This window comes from Fragaria vesca, linkage group LG3 (genome assembly GCF_000184155.1).
Source record: "Fragaria vesca subsp. vesca linkage group LG3, FraVesHawaii_1.0, whole genome shotgun sequence".
Lineage (NCBI taxonomy): Eukaryota > Viridiplantae > Streptophyta > Magnoliopsida > Rosales > Rosaceae > Fragaria > Fragaria vesca.
In genome coordinates, this window is record NC_020493.1 from 2,828,019 (window position 1) to 2,847,389 (window position 19,371).

At 38.0% G+C, this 19,371-nt stretch overlaps 2 protein-coding genes across 2 annotated transcripts in view; one reads left to right on the forward strand and one right to left on the reverse strand.

Moving 5' to 3' along the window:
* LOC101310880 overlaps nucleotides 1–19,371 on the forward strand; it is a 1,534,871-nt gene that overhangs the window by 615,050 nt on the left and 900,450 nt on the right. The gene's annotated exons all lie outside the window — the stretch shown is intronic.
* LOC101306795 (auxin response factor 17-like) lies at nucleotides 1,015–7,635 on the reverse strand. The gene is made up of 14 exons (XM_004293453.1): nucleotides 6,626–7,635; nucleotides 5,978–6,090; nucleotides 5,727–5,825; nucleotides 5,595–5,651; nucleotides 5,357–5,512; nucleotides 4,752–4,836; nucleotides 4,420–4,510; nucleotides 4,136–4,300; nucleotides 3,926–4,048; nucleotides 3,760–3,835; nucleotides 3,510–3,657; nucleotides 2,319–3,412; nucleotides 1,931–2,121; nucleotides 1,015–1,472 (listed from the first exon to the last, which is right to left on the reverse strand). Exons 1-14 carry the CDS (start codon nucleotides 6,666–6,668, stop codon nucleotides 1,271–1,273), a joined length of 2,643 nt encoding a protein of 880 aa, XP_004293501.1. The 5' UTR covers nucleotides 6,669–7,635; the 3' UTR covers nucleotides 1,015–1,270.

Genomic DNA, 19,371 nt, shown 5'->3' on the forward strand with positions numbered 1-19,371 from the left:
CAAGTCAAATTCAGAATTTCACTTGCAAGACAGGGACAGCAAAAAGTCGCACGACCAGAGCTACATATACTACATAGAGTAACTAGCTAAAAAGGACTCATAAAGTCTATGCTATAAAGACAGAAGTTAACCTCCTGCAAAAATTACACTAGATTTGGTCATACTGGGTATGGCAAAGCATGGTGTCATGTAAAAGCAGTCATACAAGAGAAAATAACTCCCATAGTATAAAGGAAGCTGGGTTGGAGTTGTTGTATTGCAATGCCAACCTTTATATTGGTCTTATTATTGTGGAGATAGGCCTAACCTTTGTCACCATTCCATCCCTCAAAAAGCCACATATCCATCCACACTACAGACAACCCACACCAATGACACCATGCAATAGAAACCCCATAAGCTTCCATCCCATTTTCACCAGTATTAGTATTTACACCATGTGTCCAAGGAGAATGCTTAACTATAACTTTGCCTCTCTTCCTACCTTTCCTAAGCTTGCTCAAAAACTCTACGGTACTCAAGATTTAGAAGGGGCAAACAAGGACAATGTGCCGACCCAGTACCGTACCGAGAGTACTGAGACCATTAGTCATCAGTCTAAATCAGAAAAAGTAGTTGTGACATTCAAATGTGAATGCTCAATGATTAATACTGATATTGAATAGCAGGGCTACAACAAAAGTGAAGCAGGCATCTCCAGAAGCTAATATTTCAGAAAATGATACTAGACCTTCAAAGTCCATACATTTACAAAAACAAGATTAAAGCAAAACGTGGGGCTTCAAAAGTTTGTTTTACACAATTTTAAGGACACAGACAAGGCTGTCAAAGCATATATAAGCTATTGTCAAATAATGGAAGCACACAGAATTACTCTCCAGCCCTAGCTGGTATAGACATGGCATGGCATCTAAGTCATACACAAGAAGTACTCTCAGAATCCAGAAGAGGTCAAAAAATAACCACTACATGTTCCACTTCACGACATGTCAAGATTCGTATAGACCCTCATCAGAAATAGATTGCAATATATTGAGGCTATTTTTCACAAAAATTAATCTCCTAATACATATATGTATTGTACTTTTCTGACAGAAGAATATACCAAAAGAAGATAAGTAACATTTAATTACAGTATTAGCTTATATATAAACTAAAGTTTTTAAGCTAGTATTAGGCACCCTTCCAACTCTTAATCAAAAGGGTCAAAAGAGATGCAAATATTACAGAGTATTGATCGAGAGAATGATATCTTAACTGGTTAAGTAGTTCAATACTCGAGTGATCCCACCGAAGTTATCCCACTACTCAAATTTCTTGAGTCCTGCCGGCTTCCTCCATAATCATCACAACTATTGCTGGAGAGCCTCTGCATTGGGACAGACTTCAGAAGTTCTAGGCCTCGTTTTCCCATTTGCTGCACTTCTTGTGGTGAGAGTATTTTGATGCACCACACACTATTTACAAACTCCCTGGTAGATATCAGAATAAGCCACTGAATCAAGAATGAACTAACTGACAAGCAAGTTGGAAGGAACAAATGTAATCATAAATAATGTGTTGATGATGTGCCAAAAAGTTTCACTGTCGAAAGTGTCAAATGTATCCAAAAAATCTAACAAGATGCGAGTTGTTGCCTACAAACCAGAAAATGGAATCCTAGATATTATTAAAAATAATGAGGTCATGTGGAAGTGGAATCAAGTGTCAATTTTGCAAGATATAGTGCAGAGGGAAATAAACCTTTCTTGGTTTGCAGAATAATAAAGCAACAACAAAGATACAAGTTTTCTCAATAGTGCACATGTTTATGTTCACACCTAATAACTATATGGATTCTTAACTCCAAAACTTAACCGATTTTCAGACAAGTATTCTACAGTGCATAGCTAAGAGAAACAAAGACAAAATTATGGAAGTGCAAACTCACGGCCAGGGGTCATCCCCGAGGAGAAGAACATCATTCTCTCGATCAACAAATACAAGCTGCCAGCCTGATCTCACAGGGTCCTCCAACTCGCCATCAAGGCCAAACATACGAGCAAGCTCCCTACGCAGCTCATGGTAGCTGCTGAACTTGGTAATATCCAATGACCTCCCGTAGGACCCTGACTTGTAGACCTGCAGATAATTATGTTGTCAGTTAAGCAAACAAGGGAATTGAGACACTGCACAAGGAAACTACTTATTGTATAACCAAAAATATAAAGGAACTTAACATGATTAAACCAAAAGACAAAGAGGTAAGAAATTGGTTCATAACGCCTAACCAGTCCACTGAGAAGCATAATATGATTTAAAAGTTAAAAACTACTCACCTTAACAAAATTTCCATTTGGTTGGTTTTCATGGCCCACGTTTTCTGGAGACTGAAGGAAACCTGATTCGTCAATGCAATTAGAAGGCGTAACTGCCGGATTGAGAGAAAAATCAGTTTCTGTAGTGCTCATATAATTAGAAGGAAAATGTATCGTTGTAGAAACACTATCGCTGCCAACTGCTCTAAGGTTTGACATATTGATACCAAATAAAAGATGGGTTTGAGGATCGGTGCTTCCTTCTTGGTCTATTGAGCACTCTCTCCCAGGAAAGGGTGGTAATGAAATAGGACTATGAGAGATGGTAGTTTGGGGAGGTCCCAATTGTTCCACCTGGGGCAGAACACATTGAGGAACTCCAGATGAAAGAAGAGGTTCAATTGCTGCTCGCTTAGATGGCCAGCCAGAAGATGACAGTAAAGGATTAGTTCTAGGCACGTTGAGCAGGTTGGAAGATTCATCCTGCGAAAATGAACCCATAAGACTGCTCAAGGGAGATAATGTGGTGCTGGTTGCAGAGTTCCCATTCGAATCAGGAAAGCTCTGTTGTTGGCATGGTGAGGTGATAACTTGAAAAGATGGTGACCGGGATTGAGAAGCAGAAGCAAACTGATTCATGGAAGAGATAGCACTTGGAATCTGTTGGTGATCAAGGATCTGCTGCTGTTGATTACTGAATGAGTTTTGGTGCTGCAATTGATGCTGCAGGTGCGACTGCGTTGGAGTCTGAGAATATGACTGACGAATTTCTTCAACACCTTGGAGGAAGGCTTGTTGAGATTGAGACTCTTGCACCATCTGGGGCTGCATTAAGGCAGCAGACCTGCTGGAGAGGTTTTGGGTTTGCTGAAACTGCAGAAGGGACGTAGGTAGCAATTTGGAAGGGTCTACGCCCCTCATCTCCTGAAGGGCAGCAGCAGCCATAGCTTGGTACATGTCTGTCTGCAAGCCAATCATAGAAGCATCAAACCTGGGTTGCATCCATGGTGTGACCCCAATGCCATGATAGTTCAAAGACTGGATTCCACGGTCTCCAGTATCTCCTCGAAGCCACAAAAGTGGAGAATTCATGTTATGGTCATCTTCCCTCAAACCTGAGATAGAGAGGAACATATATGATTTAAGAAGTTTCCTAGTGGCTAACTAAAAATAGGAAACTGAAACTACCGAGCTAATAGCAAGCAAGCATACCATTATAAGAGGGTAGTCCAGGTGGCCATGGCCGCTTAAGCCTAAGGGGGAACGAAGATGGATACATGGGAAATGTTGTTAATGGTTCAATCTCCCACAGGGACACTCTTGGCTGCCTCTCCCCAGCTGTGGATTCGTCCCAGCCCACCTAAATATAGTGAAAAGTTACATAATTTTTTGACAAGAGAATAATAGATATAAGCAACCAACAATCTTAAAAAATTACGACTATTAATCAGTTTAAACAAACCTTGACTGAACGCCAATGTGAATTAGGCCACCGAGCAGCATCTAGGTCACTTATGCCAGTTATGGTTCCCATGTAGCTGATAAAAAAAATGTCAGATATCAACCAATGCAATAGGACATGAACTTCATGTTTTGAGCACCCACTGGTTAAGAGCTTAAAACTTTACCGTCGGACACTTGATTCCTCTGTTTCAAATAACATCCTAAAACGCATGCCAACAGAAATATGAGTATGATAGACTGCCTTAATGTACTTGGCCAGGGGAATGACAAACTCTGATGGGCTAGCCCTGCACGAAAGGTGTTGTAAACTTAGGTATCTAAAGGCAAACCAATGAACCAAAAAGATTTGATATCATCAACCTGCACAGACATACCTTGGATTATAAAATATGGTGAAACGACTATTTGTTGAAGCTGCATGAGCTGCAGCAGCAAGAAGTCCCAAGTGCATGCTATCACTTGATAAAACTGATGAAGGCATCACAGTTTGTGGTCGGTTAGCTCGCCGGATACCAAGGAGTAGTTGATTTTTTTCATTCCTTAAGCAGGGAAAAAACAATTGGTATGAGACTCAAGTAACTATACTGTTGTTATCCCTTCAAAAGAGCAGATCAAGCTACCCTAAACAGACACAGCAAAGAGAAAGTGAACAGCCTACCAGATGAAAAGAACCGAGTCTCCAGCAACCAGTCTTTTAGCACTTACAAACACACTCCACCCTGTTGTAAGGAGATGCCTTTTAGGCTGGCCTGAAATAAAAAGATCAAAAATCATTTAGATAGGCACATGAGAGACAAAAGCTAAACCTTCCTCTTACTTATATTTCAACATGATTTTCCAATAATACATGTGCAAAACCAAAAGAAGTCACAATGCTGGAATATAACAGATTTTTGGTGAGGTTTATTTGTTGCTATATACTCAATGAACCAAACTAAATTCTTAGTATCCACTTCTCTGCTTCAAGAAAATTGACTTAATAAAGCTCACCGCGAAATATGTGTCTAAATTTCCATTCATTATCATGCAGATCCCTTGCAATTAACTCTTGCGCTGGTGGTTGTTGGGAGAAGTCCTGCACGTCAAAATTCATGAACTCAGAATCATAAAAGGAACCAAAAAAAAAAAAAGAATAATCAATTCAGCTGATACTTGGGTGATTATTTTCTCAGAGTTTGTAGGCAAGTTTGGTTGTAACATTCCAAATTCACAAGCCAGGCTATTTGTATCTAATTGAAATGTATTATGTTAGATACATCTTTCTGCCTATGTTGATTTTTTTTAAGAGAAACTGCCTATGTTGACTTTAGTTTGTGTAGAAGAATTGAAGATCGCGTACAAATTAAATTACTCAGTATGAAACTTCCAACAAAGAAGACACAACGCCAGTACGCTACTATGAACTTTTTACACATTTAAGGTACAAGAAGGCATAAACTCATCTTTGCTTCCAAACAAGCATCAGAACGAGTGGACATGACTCACATGAGTGTCGTAATCTCATGGGTATGAAACACCAACTTTTTGGTAATATTATTGCACAAACCATACAAAAAGGCTGAAAAGTTATACTCATAATTGATCGTTGAACTTACCAATGGAGGAAAAACTTTTTCAGCAGCCCGGCGAGGAACAGAAAAACCACCGTGGGTACTAGTGTCACTGGCTGTCAAAGTTTTACAGAAATAGTTTGTTGGCTGTTTGTTAGGGCTGCCTAATCCTGCTGGAAGGTAGCCATCCTTTTGCTCTTGCTGCAGATGAAGGTTATTTACAAAATGAGGTTCACTGAATAAGACTACCAATTGCAAATCCAGTCAAGAAAAAGTGGCATACTGGATTCAATGGTTGCAAGGTCATCTGTGCATATACTTCATCTGTCTCAACATCTGCCTGAAGTTTAGAATATTCAACCTTTAGAAACAAGCATTCAGCGAAACTGTAAGAACCTAATTGAACAAGCCTTACATGCATCGTCACATTGTGTAGTTGACAGATAAGTTGTGGAGGTAAGCTTGGGTGATTAGGAATATGGGAATCCACTTCCATGTTGGTTGAAGCAGTAACCTGTATTAAAAAAACATTTTAGTTTGTGTAACTGGTTTAAAAAAAATTATAACTAGCACCATTTACAGATTACCATGACTTGATGAATTATCACTCTTCATTTCAGTAAATATGTTTATAACCTAGAGCAGAATAGATGAATTTATACATACCTGTTCACTGTGACCTTGAGGAAAATAAACTACACGGCTACCAACAGCAGGTAGACAAACAAGAGGACCGGCACAAGCATGCCAAAGTTCAGAATTCAAAACTCTCTTTTCCCCTGCAAAATCCAATTCAGCAACATATCAATACACGTCAAGAACACCACTTGGTCATTTGACATAAGCTCAAGATCTAAAGATTGCTCAACATATCCAATGGCCTAATCGAAATTAATTCTGCATCAGTAGGGTTTTCTTGCAATCGTGGTAAACTTCCAAACTTCTCACTAATTTAGAAGTTTACCACGAATAAGATGAGATATGCATCAATCCCCGAAAACAAGAAAATGACAGAAAGGAGCAAGTAGTGCCGAATTAAGACACTGTCAGCTGAGAAAATGGAGGAAAGAGAAGAATCAAAGGTACAAAATATACAAGCTTGCTGAAACATGAGTTTCCAGGAGCAAAGGAAAAGTCAAAGAGACAGATACAACTAGAAAGAAATATGATAGCTGAATACAACTGAAATTATCTACTAACTCGGGTCGTCAAGAACATCCGATCGAAATATTACAAATCATAAACCGTGAACTCAACTTAACATCCTGAGACAAAAAGAAAAAGAAAAAAAAGAATAACAAACATTCAGCTTACCTTCTTGGGGTTGAGGACTAAAGCCAGCAGAAGAGAGCCTCATCTTGCAGTGAATCAAAAAGTACTAAATCACAATAACTGAACAGTGAACACAAATAATCACCTAAAAACCACAGAACAATCCTTTTCTTCACCTCCTTTCTTTTCACTACACAATCTCATATCTCCACCGGACAAAACCCCATTCAAATCCCAGAAAAGGAAAAAAAACTTGATGCACAACTTTACAAAAGCAGGAAACTTCACATTCATGCAAAGCAAACCATAAAGAACCCAACTTCTGATTTTCAACCGAAACCGGTTTCACTACACAACACAATCAACTTCAGCCTCATTCGCACCTGATCAACCTCAGCCCCACCCCCCAGAATGTCCAACCTCTAATTAAACACCTCATTCCACAACCTTCAATGAAAAAGCCTCAACATTTGAAACACCCTACCTCCACCTCTGGAACTGAGCCTCAAGACTCACAGCTTCAAAAAATCAAAACTTTACTCAACCCAAATAACCAATCTCAAAAACCAAGCTTTTTACAGCAAACCCCAGAAAACCCCAATAGCCTAAAAACCCAACACTGCTGAAAGAAGCAACAGATCTCAGCCTCAGAACACCCAAAGCCTATGCCACCTTAAAGCACCAGATCCCACACCATAAAAACCCAAATGAAAACTTCATCAGCCTACACATTATTATCTAAGAGCCAAAGAAAAACCAAAGCTAAGTGATGAACAAAGCCTAGCACAGACCAATACACATACTGTTTTGAACTAGAACATGCGCAAATATAGAAAACCAAGAGTTGGGTTTTGATCCAAAGTCTTCCGGTTATGGAAACAGAAAGCTAATTTGCTTGATGTGTCTGGTAGCGGTGGTGGTGTGTCCGTGTTCTTTGTGTTCTTACTTCTTAGTAGAGTCTAGTCTAGTACCACTCTACTGCTTGCTTGGTGGATTTGCCACTATTGCTTTACACACACACTCTCTCTCTCTCTCTCTCTCTCTCTCTCTCTCTGCTTCAATCAATCAAAGCACAACGCCATTATTTCGGTGTCCTTTTATACCCAAGAGAACAAGTAAAGAAAGAAGCTTTTATTATTAGAGAGAGAGTGTCAGATTTTCTTTTTCAGAGAGAAGGTTGCTGCACACTTTACTCCTTTCGTTTTTTGAGTAAATTTTTTTTTTTTTTCAGTGATTTAGGAAATGAATGAAGGAAAAATAAAAATGGGCACAACGGTGAGGGTCTTATTGCGGAAAATGCCCTTCAAATCAAGTGAAAAGACATAGAGTGAAAATTTGTGGGGGGAAGAAGAGACCAATTTGGACCATAGCGTTAAAATGCATGGAATGATTAGATTAGATGGCACTATGCACACAGCACACTAAGTGAATTTTGGTGAATGGTGATAAACTCGTGTACCATAGCTCTGCTTTGCAACTTGGTGCTCGCTATTCAAGATGGTCCAACAAGGATTCCATTTGCAAAACTAGTGGAATGCATAAGATGAACTTCAATATGTCTTGAAGACAAGAAAAAGGTATGTGTAATATTTTGCGGAGTGGGCAGTTATTATCATCTGTGACTTTTACTTAAATTAAGGTTGCATTGCCAAAAGGCTGAAGGTTCAATTACAAGATTTGGAACTTTGCATCCTAGATACCATGATTGGCATTACCTATACATGGTCTCTTGACTTTAAAATCTCCTATTCTAGGTATCTCATGGCTAAAGAACCAAGATTTCTCTAACTTTTCATTATTTAGGTAATAATATATCGGTATATTGTTGGGAGACTATTTTTTTAGTTACTACAATAATGAACTGACTTTCTATCGTCATAGATTCGCTAGAGAGTAAGCTAAGATATATATAGTCTACAAATTGGTGAAGACGTAAAGTCATTTTACCTTTGAATTATCAATACATAGATTTACCAAAAACCCTACCGTAGCTTTCCAACATACAAGTGATACAACCTAGCTTTCTTCTCATTCTCATCTGATTATATGGCATCTATGTATTGATGCAATGGCCGCAAGCTCTGGTGCTTCCTTCATCCTGGCTTAGATGGTGGTGATTCTACCGAGCATATATATAAATAAGCAATGAAAGTGTGTGCAACTTAATTGTAGGCTCTGCTTAACTTACCTTGTATGAAGACAATATATGATGTAACATGTTTTTTAACCATTGATCAAACAATATGTACAACGATATTTATTCAAAACAAATACATAGATTTACCTTTCTACAGCCCTTCTCGGCTGCGGACGTCCGCACCAACAGTTTTGGTGCGGATTTTTATTTTTGCACCACTTTCCGATCAAATTTCTTCATCTCCACCGTCCAGTATCTAGATAATATTGTGTAGATCATCTCTGCAAAATTTCAGCCAATTTGTTGTTCGTTAAGGCCCTCAAACTCGAGTTTTTCTAGTATGAACACAACCGGACAGAATTCAGTCCGTTCATTTGTGTTTCGAGTTTGAGGGCCTTAACGATCACCAAATTGGCTGAAATTTTGCAGAGATGATCTACATAATATTATCTAGATACTAGACGGTGAAGATGAGGAAATTCCATCGGAAAATGGTGCAAAAATGGAAATCCGCACCAAAAAATTGGTGCGGACGTCCGCAGCTGAGAAAATCCGTACCTTTCTATCAAATCTGTTACTAAGAATGTAAAGAGGTGATATATTATTTTGAATCCGTCTTAATATATGATAAGAGTAAATTAAAAATATTGTGATAGTTATACCCTAGATATTTTTTTTTGTTTTGAAAAGAATTATACATAGATATATCACTAAATGATCGGTGATGGAGTATCCTACTTGTCTTTGTTTAGGTCCACCCTCTGCATGGTTGTAGGGATGGTCCTATTAAATTCAGTTCAAAGTCTACATCTCATTTAAATGTAAAGAGTGTTACAACTATGCATGGGACCAAAGACACTACAAGTTACACTTACCTTTCTTCTGTCATGCATTGTATGTATAGTATTCTTATATGAAAGTTCTCGCTATGATAATGTGCGAGTACAACTTCTGTACGTATAATGTTATTAGTTGTGGTTTGGTTGGTTAAAAAGGTTAACTGATAACTTTAAGATTATGAGTTTAAATCTCACTGACATATGTAGAGCGTGTGAGTTATTTAATAATAATAAAAAAAAATACTTATATATACATAAAACGGTTTGACGAAATATTAGCAACATAAATGAATCATTAATTTCAAACTCAAACAAACGATACAGTTTCGGATCACAAGAGTGAATGATTTGAAAGATTGAGAATCATGATTCATTTAATACCGCAACGACTTTTGGTTCTTACACGTAGTTTTTTTCCGATACAACGAACATGAAAAGCGGATAACTACAAAACAAAACCGTGATCTACACCCTTTCCCAACTTATCTAAATAGGACATTAAAAATGTGTGAAATCAGCTTACCGTCGACCTGCTACAAAATTTGCTTCACAAAAACATGACGGAAAGCAATGAAATCACGTTGAGCAATTATCTGAGGCTGCGCTCCAATACGGACGCCGTGATATTCACAGTGAAAACTGTAGAAGAATATCTGCACAGTGAGAACTAAAGGACGAATCCTAACCTTTCATCATGGGGAAAAGGTGGGCCCCGCACGACTATGATGCGACGTGACGTGGAAATTGTTGCTTTTTCCTATTGGTCGCTTTCGTCCGTACCATGAGTTTGACTGCAGACAATAAGCTACCCTACACCCTTTATCGTCACGTTATCGGCCACAAGAGGAAGGTTTCGACTTCTAGTCTTAGGCGGCAGAAGGTGTTACATTTTACTTTTTTTTACTTATCACTAACTAATTAACTGGACAACATTGTTAATTTACCACCATTTGGCCTCGTGGTAAATCTAATTGTCTCTTGTGCCACAAGTAACTTTAACGAGTCAATTCTACTTAACATGTTGCAATATCTATTGGGACGTAATTAATTAAACACATGTTACTATTTAGCATTTGTCTCCGATCATTTGTAAACATTTTAGGTATGTATAAATGCTCGATAAGTCTCTTTTAACGGTTAGTAGCAGTCCTAAAATTTTGATTTTTTTTGAAAAATTAAACTAATTCAAATAAGCTTCAAAATCGCTAGAAACATGCGTATGTAAAGGGGAGGGGCTGCGATGCCCTGCTGGCTGTCCGGGCCCTCAACGGATTAGTCCTTGGGCCTATGAAGCTTTTGGGATACCGCGATCTTGAATAAAAAAAGATGGTTCATTCAATCATAATAAAATTGTCAAAACTGTAAAAAAAATTCCCACATAATTGTGTTTCTTCCAACAAATCGATTAAAAGCACTTCCGATTCAAAGCACTTCCCATTTCTTTTATTCTGGTTCTGGTCTTTGGTTTTGGTTGTCGGTCCTCTTTCGTCAACCACAGCTCCTTTGTGGAATGTTTTTCAATGGTGGATCGTATGGTGTTGTTTTGAGGGAGCTACTCCCTTGGGTTGAGGGTTTTCATAGGATATGTGCATTAGGATTCAGTTGGCATCAACGTTTTGATTTATTACTCCTCACTACTTCACGGCTACTGTGGCGACGGCGACATCGACGACAATATTAGCAAGCATGAGTTGTGGGTGTGGTAGATTTGTCAGTATTGTTGCATTTCTATTTTCAGTTTAGAGTCATCGGTCCATAATTTAGCGAGTTGTTGGTCTCCTCTTACTCTTTCTAGTTTGATCGAGTTGGAGACTCATGCTCTTTGATATTAGTTATTTTCCGGCCTTGTGTTTTGCAGGTTTTATAATTAAGTTTATCCCTTGATTAATGAATTATCTATTTCTCACCCAAAAAAAAAAGAAGTGTTATGCGTGTACAAAACATAAGCACTTTTCTTAGATGCATTAAGAAGCCAAAACATTGCCAAACTAAACACCTACATACGTAAAAGTGACCGCATCATGAGTTACCATATCTCAACAATTGCAGCAAATTACTCCCTCAACCTAATAATTGTCATTTCATTTTGTCCATGTGAAAACAAAAAACACAAAAAAGAAAGGATAGCTAGCTAGCTAGGTTGAAACATAATCTTCACACATGTGAGACGATCGATTTTCTCGCTAAGCTCCATAGGAAAAGGATTCTCCAGTACATGTAAGATATGTACATCCTTTTAAATCTTTCAGTGTCAGTATAGCAAGTCGTTTCTAGTTTTGGTAAAAAGCCAAAGCTAATTTTATGCCTTACATGAGCAATTTTCGTAGCGCACGGAGAACCTGTTGGTATGAATCTGCAACTATGAACATGATATATATCATCCATCTTCAATGAACATGGCCTGTCTTCTTCAATCTGAATTATATATGGAACTCGATCACTTTCTTCAAATATCCAGCAATTTTCATTATTCCACTTATTGTCCAGCCTTTCATCCGATATGATCCAATCTAACTCAAATTCCATCGTGTATGTATAGTTGATCACTACATGCATCGATATGATGCATTTAGAAAAAGCATCTCCTTGATATTTATATTTTAGTGGTCAAATTAAGTGAAGGTTTCTTACAAAAAAGATGTTTCGCCCTATACAAACTGTTAGCTGGGGTTGCTCCCTAGTCGTCTGGTTCAGTTGGTTAAGAATGATGGCGCACAGTGGTCGTTGTTGCGCTCCACCATAATCGTGTAGATGACTAGATTCTCTTTGCTCATCACATATATGCACCCACCCAGCTCATTGGTTTCGAATCATTTGGAGTACGTAGCTCATATAGAGCTTTTCAATCGGATCTCTGGTGGGAACCTTGCTGGCTTGGACCATTCATCCTCAAAGTGGAAGACTACTTTTGTCGATCATATCGATCGCTTTTTCACTTCAGTCCGGCCACCTCAATCTCGATCCCTCTACTCGATCGTGCTCCTACTTGACGGATTATCTCTCCTCCAGTGTTGTTAGAAGATGTTGGCAACTATTTTCTTTCAACGACGTCGATTTGTGACCTTCAACGATAGCTAAATGTATGATATGGCCGGAAATTAACCTAAGTTATTCGCAGTAATAATACCATGAGATTAGGAGGACTTGCCGGAGAAAAAAGTGAAATGCCAAGTGATCTCAAGCATGAAAACCTAATCTTGTTCACTGTGAAAAGCTATTATTCTCCTCTATTATTTTCTTGTCGTCGTTAGCTGGTTTGCCATACATAGTTGTAAATTTGTAAGGGCATCTCCAACAATACTTGTTATACCCATACCTATACCTAAAACCCATAAAAATTCATCTCCAACAATCAAAACTCATACCCAATTATGGGTTCCTACTAAACCCACGACCCAAAATGGGTCGACATCCGGGGAGAAAACCCATTTCCCACTTGCGCGGGACCCAGACGGCAGCAGCGCACGTGAAGGGTCGGCAGAGGCAGCAGCAATGCGCGTCCCACTGGCGCTGTGAAACACGCTCGCTAGACGACAAAAAAACGGACTGAAACAGACGACGCGCGACGCACGCGTGGAAGAGAGCTGGACTGGTGCGGGCGGTCTCACGTGAGCTCAGCTGATGTCCCCCAACGGTCAAAAAGGAAACAGCCCAGATTTGATTTCATAAACCCATACTCATACCCAAATTATATAAAATGATTAAAATTTAGGTATGAGTATGGGTTTTAATATAATGGTTGAAGATGAAATATGAGTTTAAATAGTAATGAGTTTAAGTGACTTAAAATATAAGTATAAGTATGGGTGTAAAAAAGATGGTTAGAGATGTCCTAATAGACATGACATTTCCAGTTTCCTTCGATACAAGTTCATTGCATAGATATATAGTAGAGATCCATATAATTTGAGAGCCGACAGTAGTCGCAGTACTACTGTGCCGGAGACAGGAGACTTAGTTCCCGGAGATTAGGAGCCAGCTAGCAATGTTTCATTTCATGCCAAGTTAGTCGTACTGTCGTACACCCACGCACATCAAGCTGGACTATGCATCTCTTTCGTAACAAAAACCCAAATGATCTGTGTAGAAACTCTTAAATAGCCGACACTCGATCAAAAAAAATCTAATCAACCCAGTTCAATGGCCTACTATCAATCAATCCGATTGATGACATGTACTCTGATCATCACCACATTATATTTGAGTAGTAGCGTTCTAAAACAAGGTCACTCAGCCCGTTTAGTTAGATACTTCAAACTAATCATCCATCTTAATAGCATTAACTAACGAGTTATCCACCTTGATTATATATATGCAGTGTTATAAAACAAAGGCCTCGACTCTCCTAGACAACTTTTAGGCGCTCCAAACTTGCCCTCCGCCCTGAAACCGTCTAACGAGTTTTCAAACCTGAATATCAAGTACCATTAGCAATTTAGCATAAAGACCAAATCACTAAGATATATATTCTTTTGCTAAAGAGACTGATTTGATTCAGTCTGTAGATCGACCAAAAAGTCACAAAGTCACAATTGGATATGATCAACATCCAGTCCTTTTCAAGTCAATCGTATTCTTAATCGAAGCTTTATCTCGTGAGATAAAGCTATTGTAATCGATCAACAAATTTGAATATTAACCTTTCGATTGTATCCAATGAAGCAATTGTACGCATCTAATGTTTGATGCACAAGTTTTTCCTTTTTGTTTTGATCGTCTTAAACTACGGTCAAACAGAAGATTAAGATACCTTTGCCTTTTGGGGACAGAGCTTGTTCATGAAAACTCTTATAATTTCTTCATCCGAATATCAAGACAGCTATATATATTCTCTATAATTAAGTTGCCTAAATATGTCAAATATAGAAAGCCAAAATGTGACAGATATAATATGTTTTATAATTAACTTCCCTTTTTTTTCGACAAGTTATAACTTCTCTTTTTAGGAATTGTTCATTTGCTATATGTCATGATTCAATTATTATATCTACAAATCTTTACTACAATAAAACCGGGTGTTTAACAAATTTACCAAAATATGAACTGTTAATTTTACCCGGCTATCACATTACCTTTAAAACCAAACACGAAGGTCATTACGGTAAAGAGAATAAAAAAAAAAAAGATACAAAAAAAAGATAAATGACAAAGGAGATGATTAAGAAGAAAAAAGTGGGAAAGAAATAACTGCAACGGTGAGAATTATAATTGCCAAGAACTCCCCAGTCCCCATTACCCACTAACTTTATAAAATGAAAAAAAAAAAATAGTTACAAATGAGAAAAAAATAACTACGTATTGAAAACGTTTTCGACATGCGAGTATCGCGGGTATAAAGGCTAGTGTTAAATAACCGTTTGTATGGAACACTTGTAGTTTGATCGATATACTGGTCACAAAGACACACATTTGATTCTATGGACTAAACCCTAATGTGCTTCTAGTCGAGTTGAGGATCTTATTTTCATACCATTAACTTGAAACTAGACAATAATGATAAGGCAATCAATTAGCATCATGAACTCAACTGTCCATGCCAGTATTCAAAACCAACAGGATAGTACGTTGCTGTCAATTAAGTAGCTTGAAATCACCCACCTCCTCACTTCGATTCCTCAGTCCATGTCACAAACTCACAATATGTCACATCGCTACTAACAGAAGCACTAGTTTGTAACCAAGTTAATCCATAGCTAGGTTGAGAACTTCTACTCTACATCTTTTCACCCTTGGATTTTCGACTTCTGCAAATGATTCTCCATACGTGAAAACGAAGAAACGGCATAATATATCTGGTGCATGCATATAGGAGGCATATAACATTATCATCTGGGAAGATATGTATGGGTTTGAAGTAGGGTCGACGTCCCTCAATTCTCTGGCAACTTGCTGGAAGATCACACCCCCGACAATGGTGGGTCTTGATGAGTTAAATGATGATAAAATTATTTCATCAAGTTTTCTTTTCGATGTTTTATTATGATCATAAGTTGTCATTTGCCAATCACATACAGCAAAAGAAGACAGTAAATTGCCTAGTGAGATCGTCAAACCCATTTACAGAGGAAGGTAGTACATCAACGTCTGCTGAAGATTAATTGAGAAAACACTGGATCGGAGATACAGTTCGATCGATCGCCTTCAAGCTAGCTAAGCTTCATTTTCAAGAGATCGATCCTAACTAAACATATAAACAATCCAATCGCAACCCGCCTTGAGGCCCTGACGATAGCTACCCGGCCCCCAAAGTATAGTCTCTTCCAGGCAGTCTCACTCGCTCGCTGCCTTAGTCATCATATCTGTATACAGATGGGTTCATCATTGCTAGCTCCTTATACGCCATAGGTGGAAGCAAAAGGGGGCCAGCAACTGTGAACTTTCATTTCTGCTAACCAACTTCTTATATATGCTAATGTTCATGTGATTTTTCCCCCCGTACATAGTATATACACATATTGTTCAAAAATCTTCTATCTTATAAAGGAAAATATAAGAGATATCGTGTTTGATTGATGAATCTTTGGATTTTTAGTTTTTGGTATAAGATTAGGTGTTTTTTTTATCGAATTTTTGGTTTTTAAGGGGTTCTGGTTGAACATGAATTCATATATTAAAGTTTTGAAATTGGAAAGTTTGCAATTTTATAGTGTTTCATTAATTAGGATTTCAGATGATTGGTGAAAAAGACTTTGATATTTTTCAAAATAGTATAGATTAATAGACATCGAGCCATCTCTAGAGGCTCCTTAGCCTCAACTTTTTTTTTTTTTCCTCCACTTACATAACTTTTTGCGTCTATCACTGCTTATACCAAAACTAAAAGAACGAGTCAAATCGAGAAAGAACACATGAAGAAACGAACCCCTCGCGTTTCAATTACTCACAGCTAGCTAGGGTTTCGCTTTTGCTTCATCACCCACCATTTCATTCCCTGAGGAGAAGTTGTTGTGTCTGGAATTATTGGAACCACTTCACTTTAAGAAAAGTAGAGGAAGTTAGGGTCCTCATGAGCTTCAATTCTTTTTAGGGTTTCATATGAACAGAGACATAACTAACACCCCGACCATGGCAAAGCATAAGAAGAAAATGAAAAATGAAAATGAATTTTGAGAGTTGGTAGGTGGAAGCTGAACGCAGCATGTAGATTTCACTTTTTTTTTTTTTTTGTTGTGTGTTGAAGAACCCTAGTTTTCCATGGATGCTGATTTTGAGTGATAGAGCAGTGGCAACCACTTTGCTAGGGTTTCGCAAGTGAAAGAAGAGAAAGCGAGTGGGGATAGGAAGATAAAGCGACAGATGTCAAATAAAGCAACAGCTCACCAGATTAGATTTGTGGGTCCCGCGCAATTCTAGATTTCCTCGTTTCTTCTTTTTTTGACGCGATGTGATTTGGAAAAGGACCCGGGATATGGGCTCCGCTTTCCCCCTCCCAGTCGCGTTGTGTCCACACGCGCCTTCCCACGCGCTCCATAATTCATGCTAATCCGAGTTCAGAAGAAGAAAAATATCATAACAACTATTGAAGATATTGCTTGGGGAAATTAAATTCATAGAACCGATGGCGATATTATCCATCAGTAGTTGTTCTCCTCCACAATAATTAGCTTTCCAGTATTTTCTTTCATAAAATTATTAGTTTTATATCATATTCAGTGATCCATGAATTCAACAGAATCTTGAATAAAAGTTTATCAAGAAAAAAAAAACGAAGGTTTCTCACTTGATAAACTAGTAACATGTATATGTAGTGGCATGGCGACCAGTGGCTAAACAGAACATCAAAGAAAATTAAAGTAATTGATATGTTTTCTCTTATGAAATGCTTACACGTACTATCATGATTTTCATTTTAATGAAATCGTACTAAATGCGTTTTTAAATCTTGAGTCGTTAAGTTCCCTTGACCATTTGATAATCAAGGGTGTGCAAAACCACAAATACTTTTTACTTTTTACTGTATATAGATTCTTTCTCTGTTTTGCTATCTAACAAATTGATACCCAAATTTGAAATTTTAAAAAATACAGATTGAGGAGAATCATTTGCTGAAATATTATTTGAAAAAGGGTAGCCCATACGAAGGATTGAACATACTTTGACTCAATGCAAAGCCCACATGGGAATTAAGATGAGCTGAAACCAATTTTGGTAATTCATAATATACCAAAGTTACTAATAAGTAATAACTAATAAGCTGGTGAGTATAGGTTTACAAACTATTGAACCAATGTTATCCTTTTTGATAAGAGCTCTCTAAACCCTAACATCAGGAAACCCCAACCTTTCACCCTAATTTCGTCCGGTGGTGGCCCTTGGCCGGTTTTGTGCTGATGAGCCTTTCATCGGACAAGAGTTACAAAAACCCTAAACCTTTGATCTAAAGAGGTTTTTTGGCCTAAAAGCTCAAGGCAGATTTTTACCGGCGTGGCTTTTCTGGATCGTGTTGAGACAAGGCACCCATGATCACTGTGTTTGGGCATCGATGGTGGGACGATGTCTCCATCCATTCTTGGCCAGACGGCCGTGATGGTGAGGGTGTTTCTGGCAATGGTGCATCAGTCTCAAGTTGGCGGTGGTGTTGTACCTTGAGGTTGTGGCGAAATTGGGTGTTCTCTTCATGGTGGTGTCTGGTCGGGATAGCAGGGAGGCACGACGATGGGATAGCAGCGAGACACAACAACGGGATGGCAACCTTGTCTGCAACAATGATGGAAGCTGGGCTAGGTTACATGCTAATCGCTATTGGGCATAGGGTTAATTCTTTTTGGCCCTAGGGTTAATTTTTCAATTTTATCAAAAACATTTAAATCTCTTAAATGATTCCCAATAGATTTCCGTGTATTAGGATTTTAAACACATGTTGTGCCTCATACGTCTATGGTAGTTTTAAATATCTCTCGCGTCTTTGGAGTAGTACCAAAGAAGAATATCCGCTATCTTTACATACTTGATTTTACAATGAGTAGGACTATTTCTATGTAATATTCTTGGGTACTACCACTTAACTTCTTGACTGCATTCTATGTAATGACCTATATATGATGAATATATAAATGACAAAATTGTCTTTAGTTAAAAAAATAAAATAAAAAACTGGTTGGTGTCATGTATCTATGGATGATAACGGACAATTAATCAAGATGTGATCAGCTTATACTAAACAAAAAGTGCAAAACAAACAATATATATGACAACAATGGACAGTGTAAGACTAGCAAGAACAAGATTAGTGTGGAGCCCAAGTGCTAATTAAGCATGATTGCAGCCTTGCAGGTTGCATTGTAAGCTAGCATGACTACAATTAAAGAAAAGGAAAGGTTCGAATAAAGGGCACATAATCAATGATGATTAAGAGAATATAATCAAAAGGATTAGCCACTAAATAGCCAGTGAACAGTGAACAGTGACCCTTTCTCAAAATAAGCATAGGATACAAATGCTGGAAAGACAGAAACACAGAATCAAACATAGAGTTGACCACAATGTTTCTGCTGCTTCAGCTTTTGTATATAAATTTAAATTTGATTCTTCAACTAATGCTGGGGAGGCCACAAGGCAAGAAAGCAAGCCAGCATTGCTTAGATTTTTTCTTGACCATGTTCTGGGTGACAGAGACACTGTCCAACATAAACCCAGAACCCTAGTTGGTATATATAATCATTTGTATATCATTAACTGGGTTACTTATAAAAAGGCCTGCATCACAAAATAATCCCATTTTTTTAATTTTCAACTCAAAATTAGTGTCATGTACAGTAATCACTTTGTCCCAATTATAATTAGTCAAATCTCTTATTTCTTTATCAGTATCT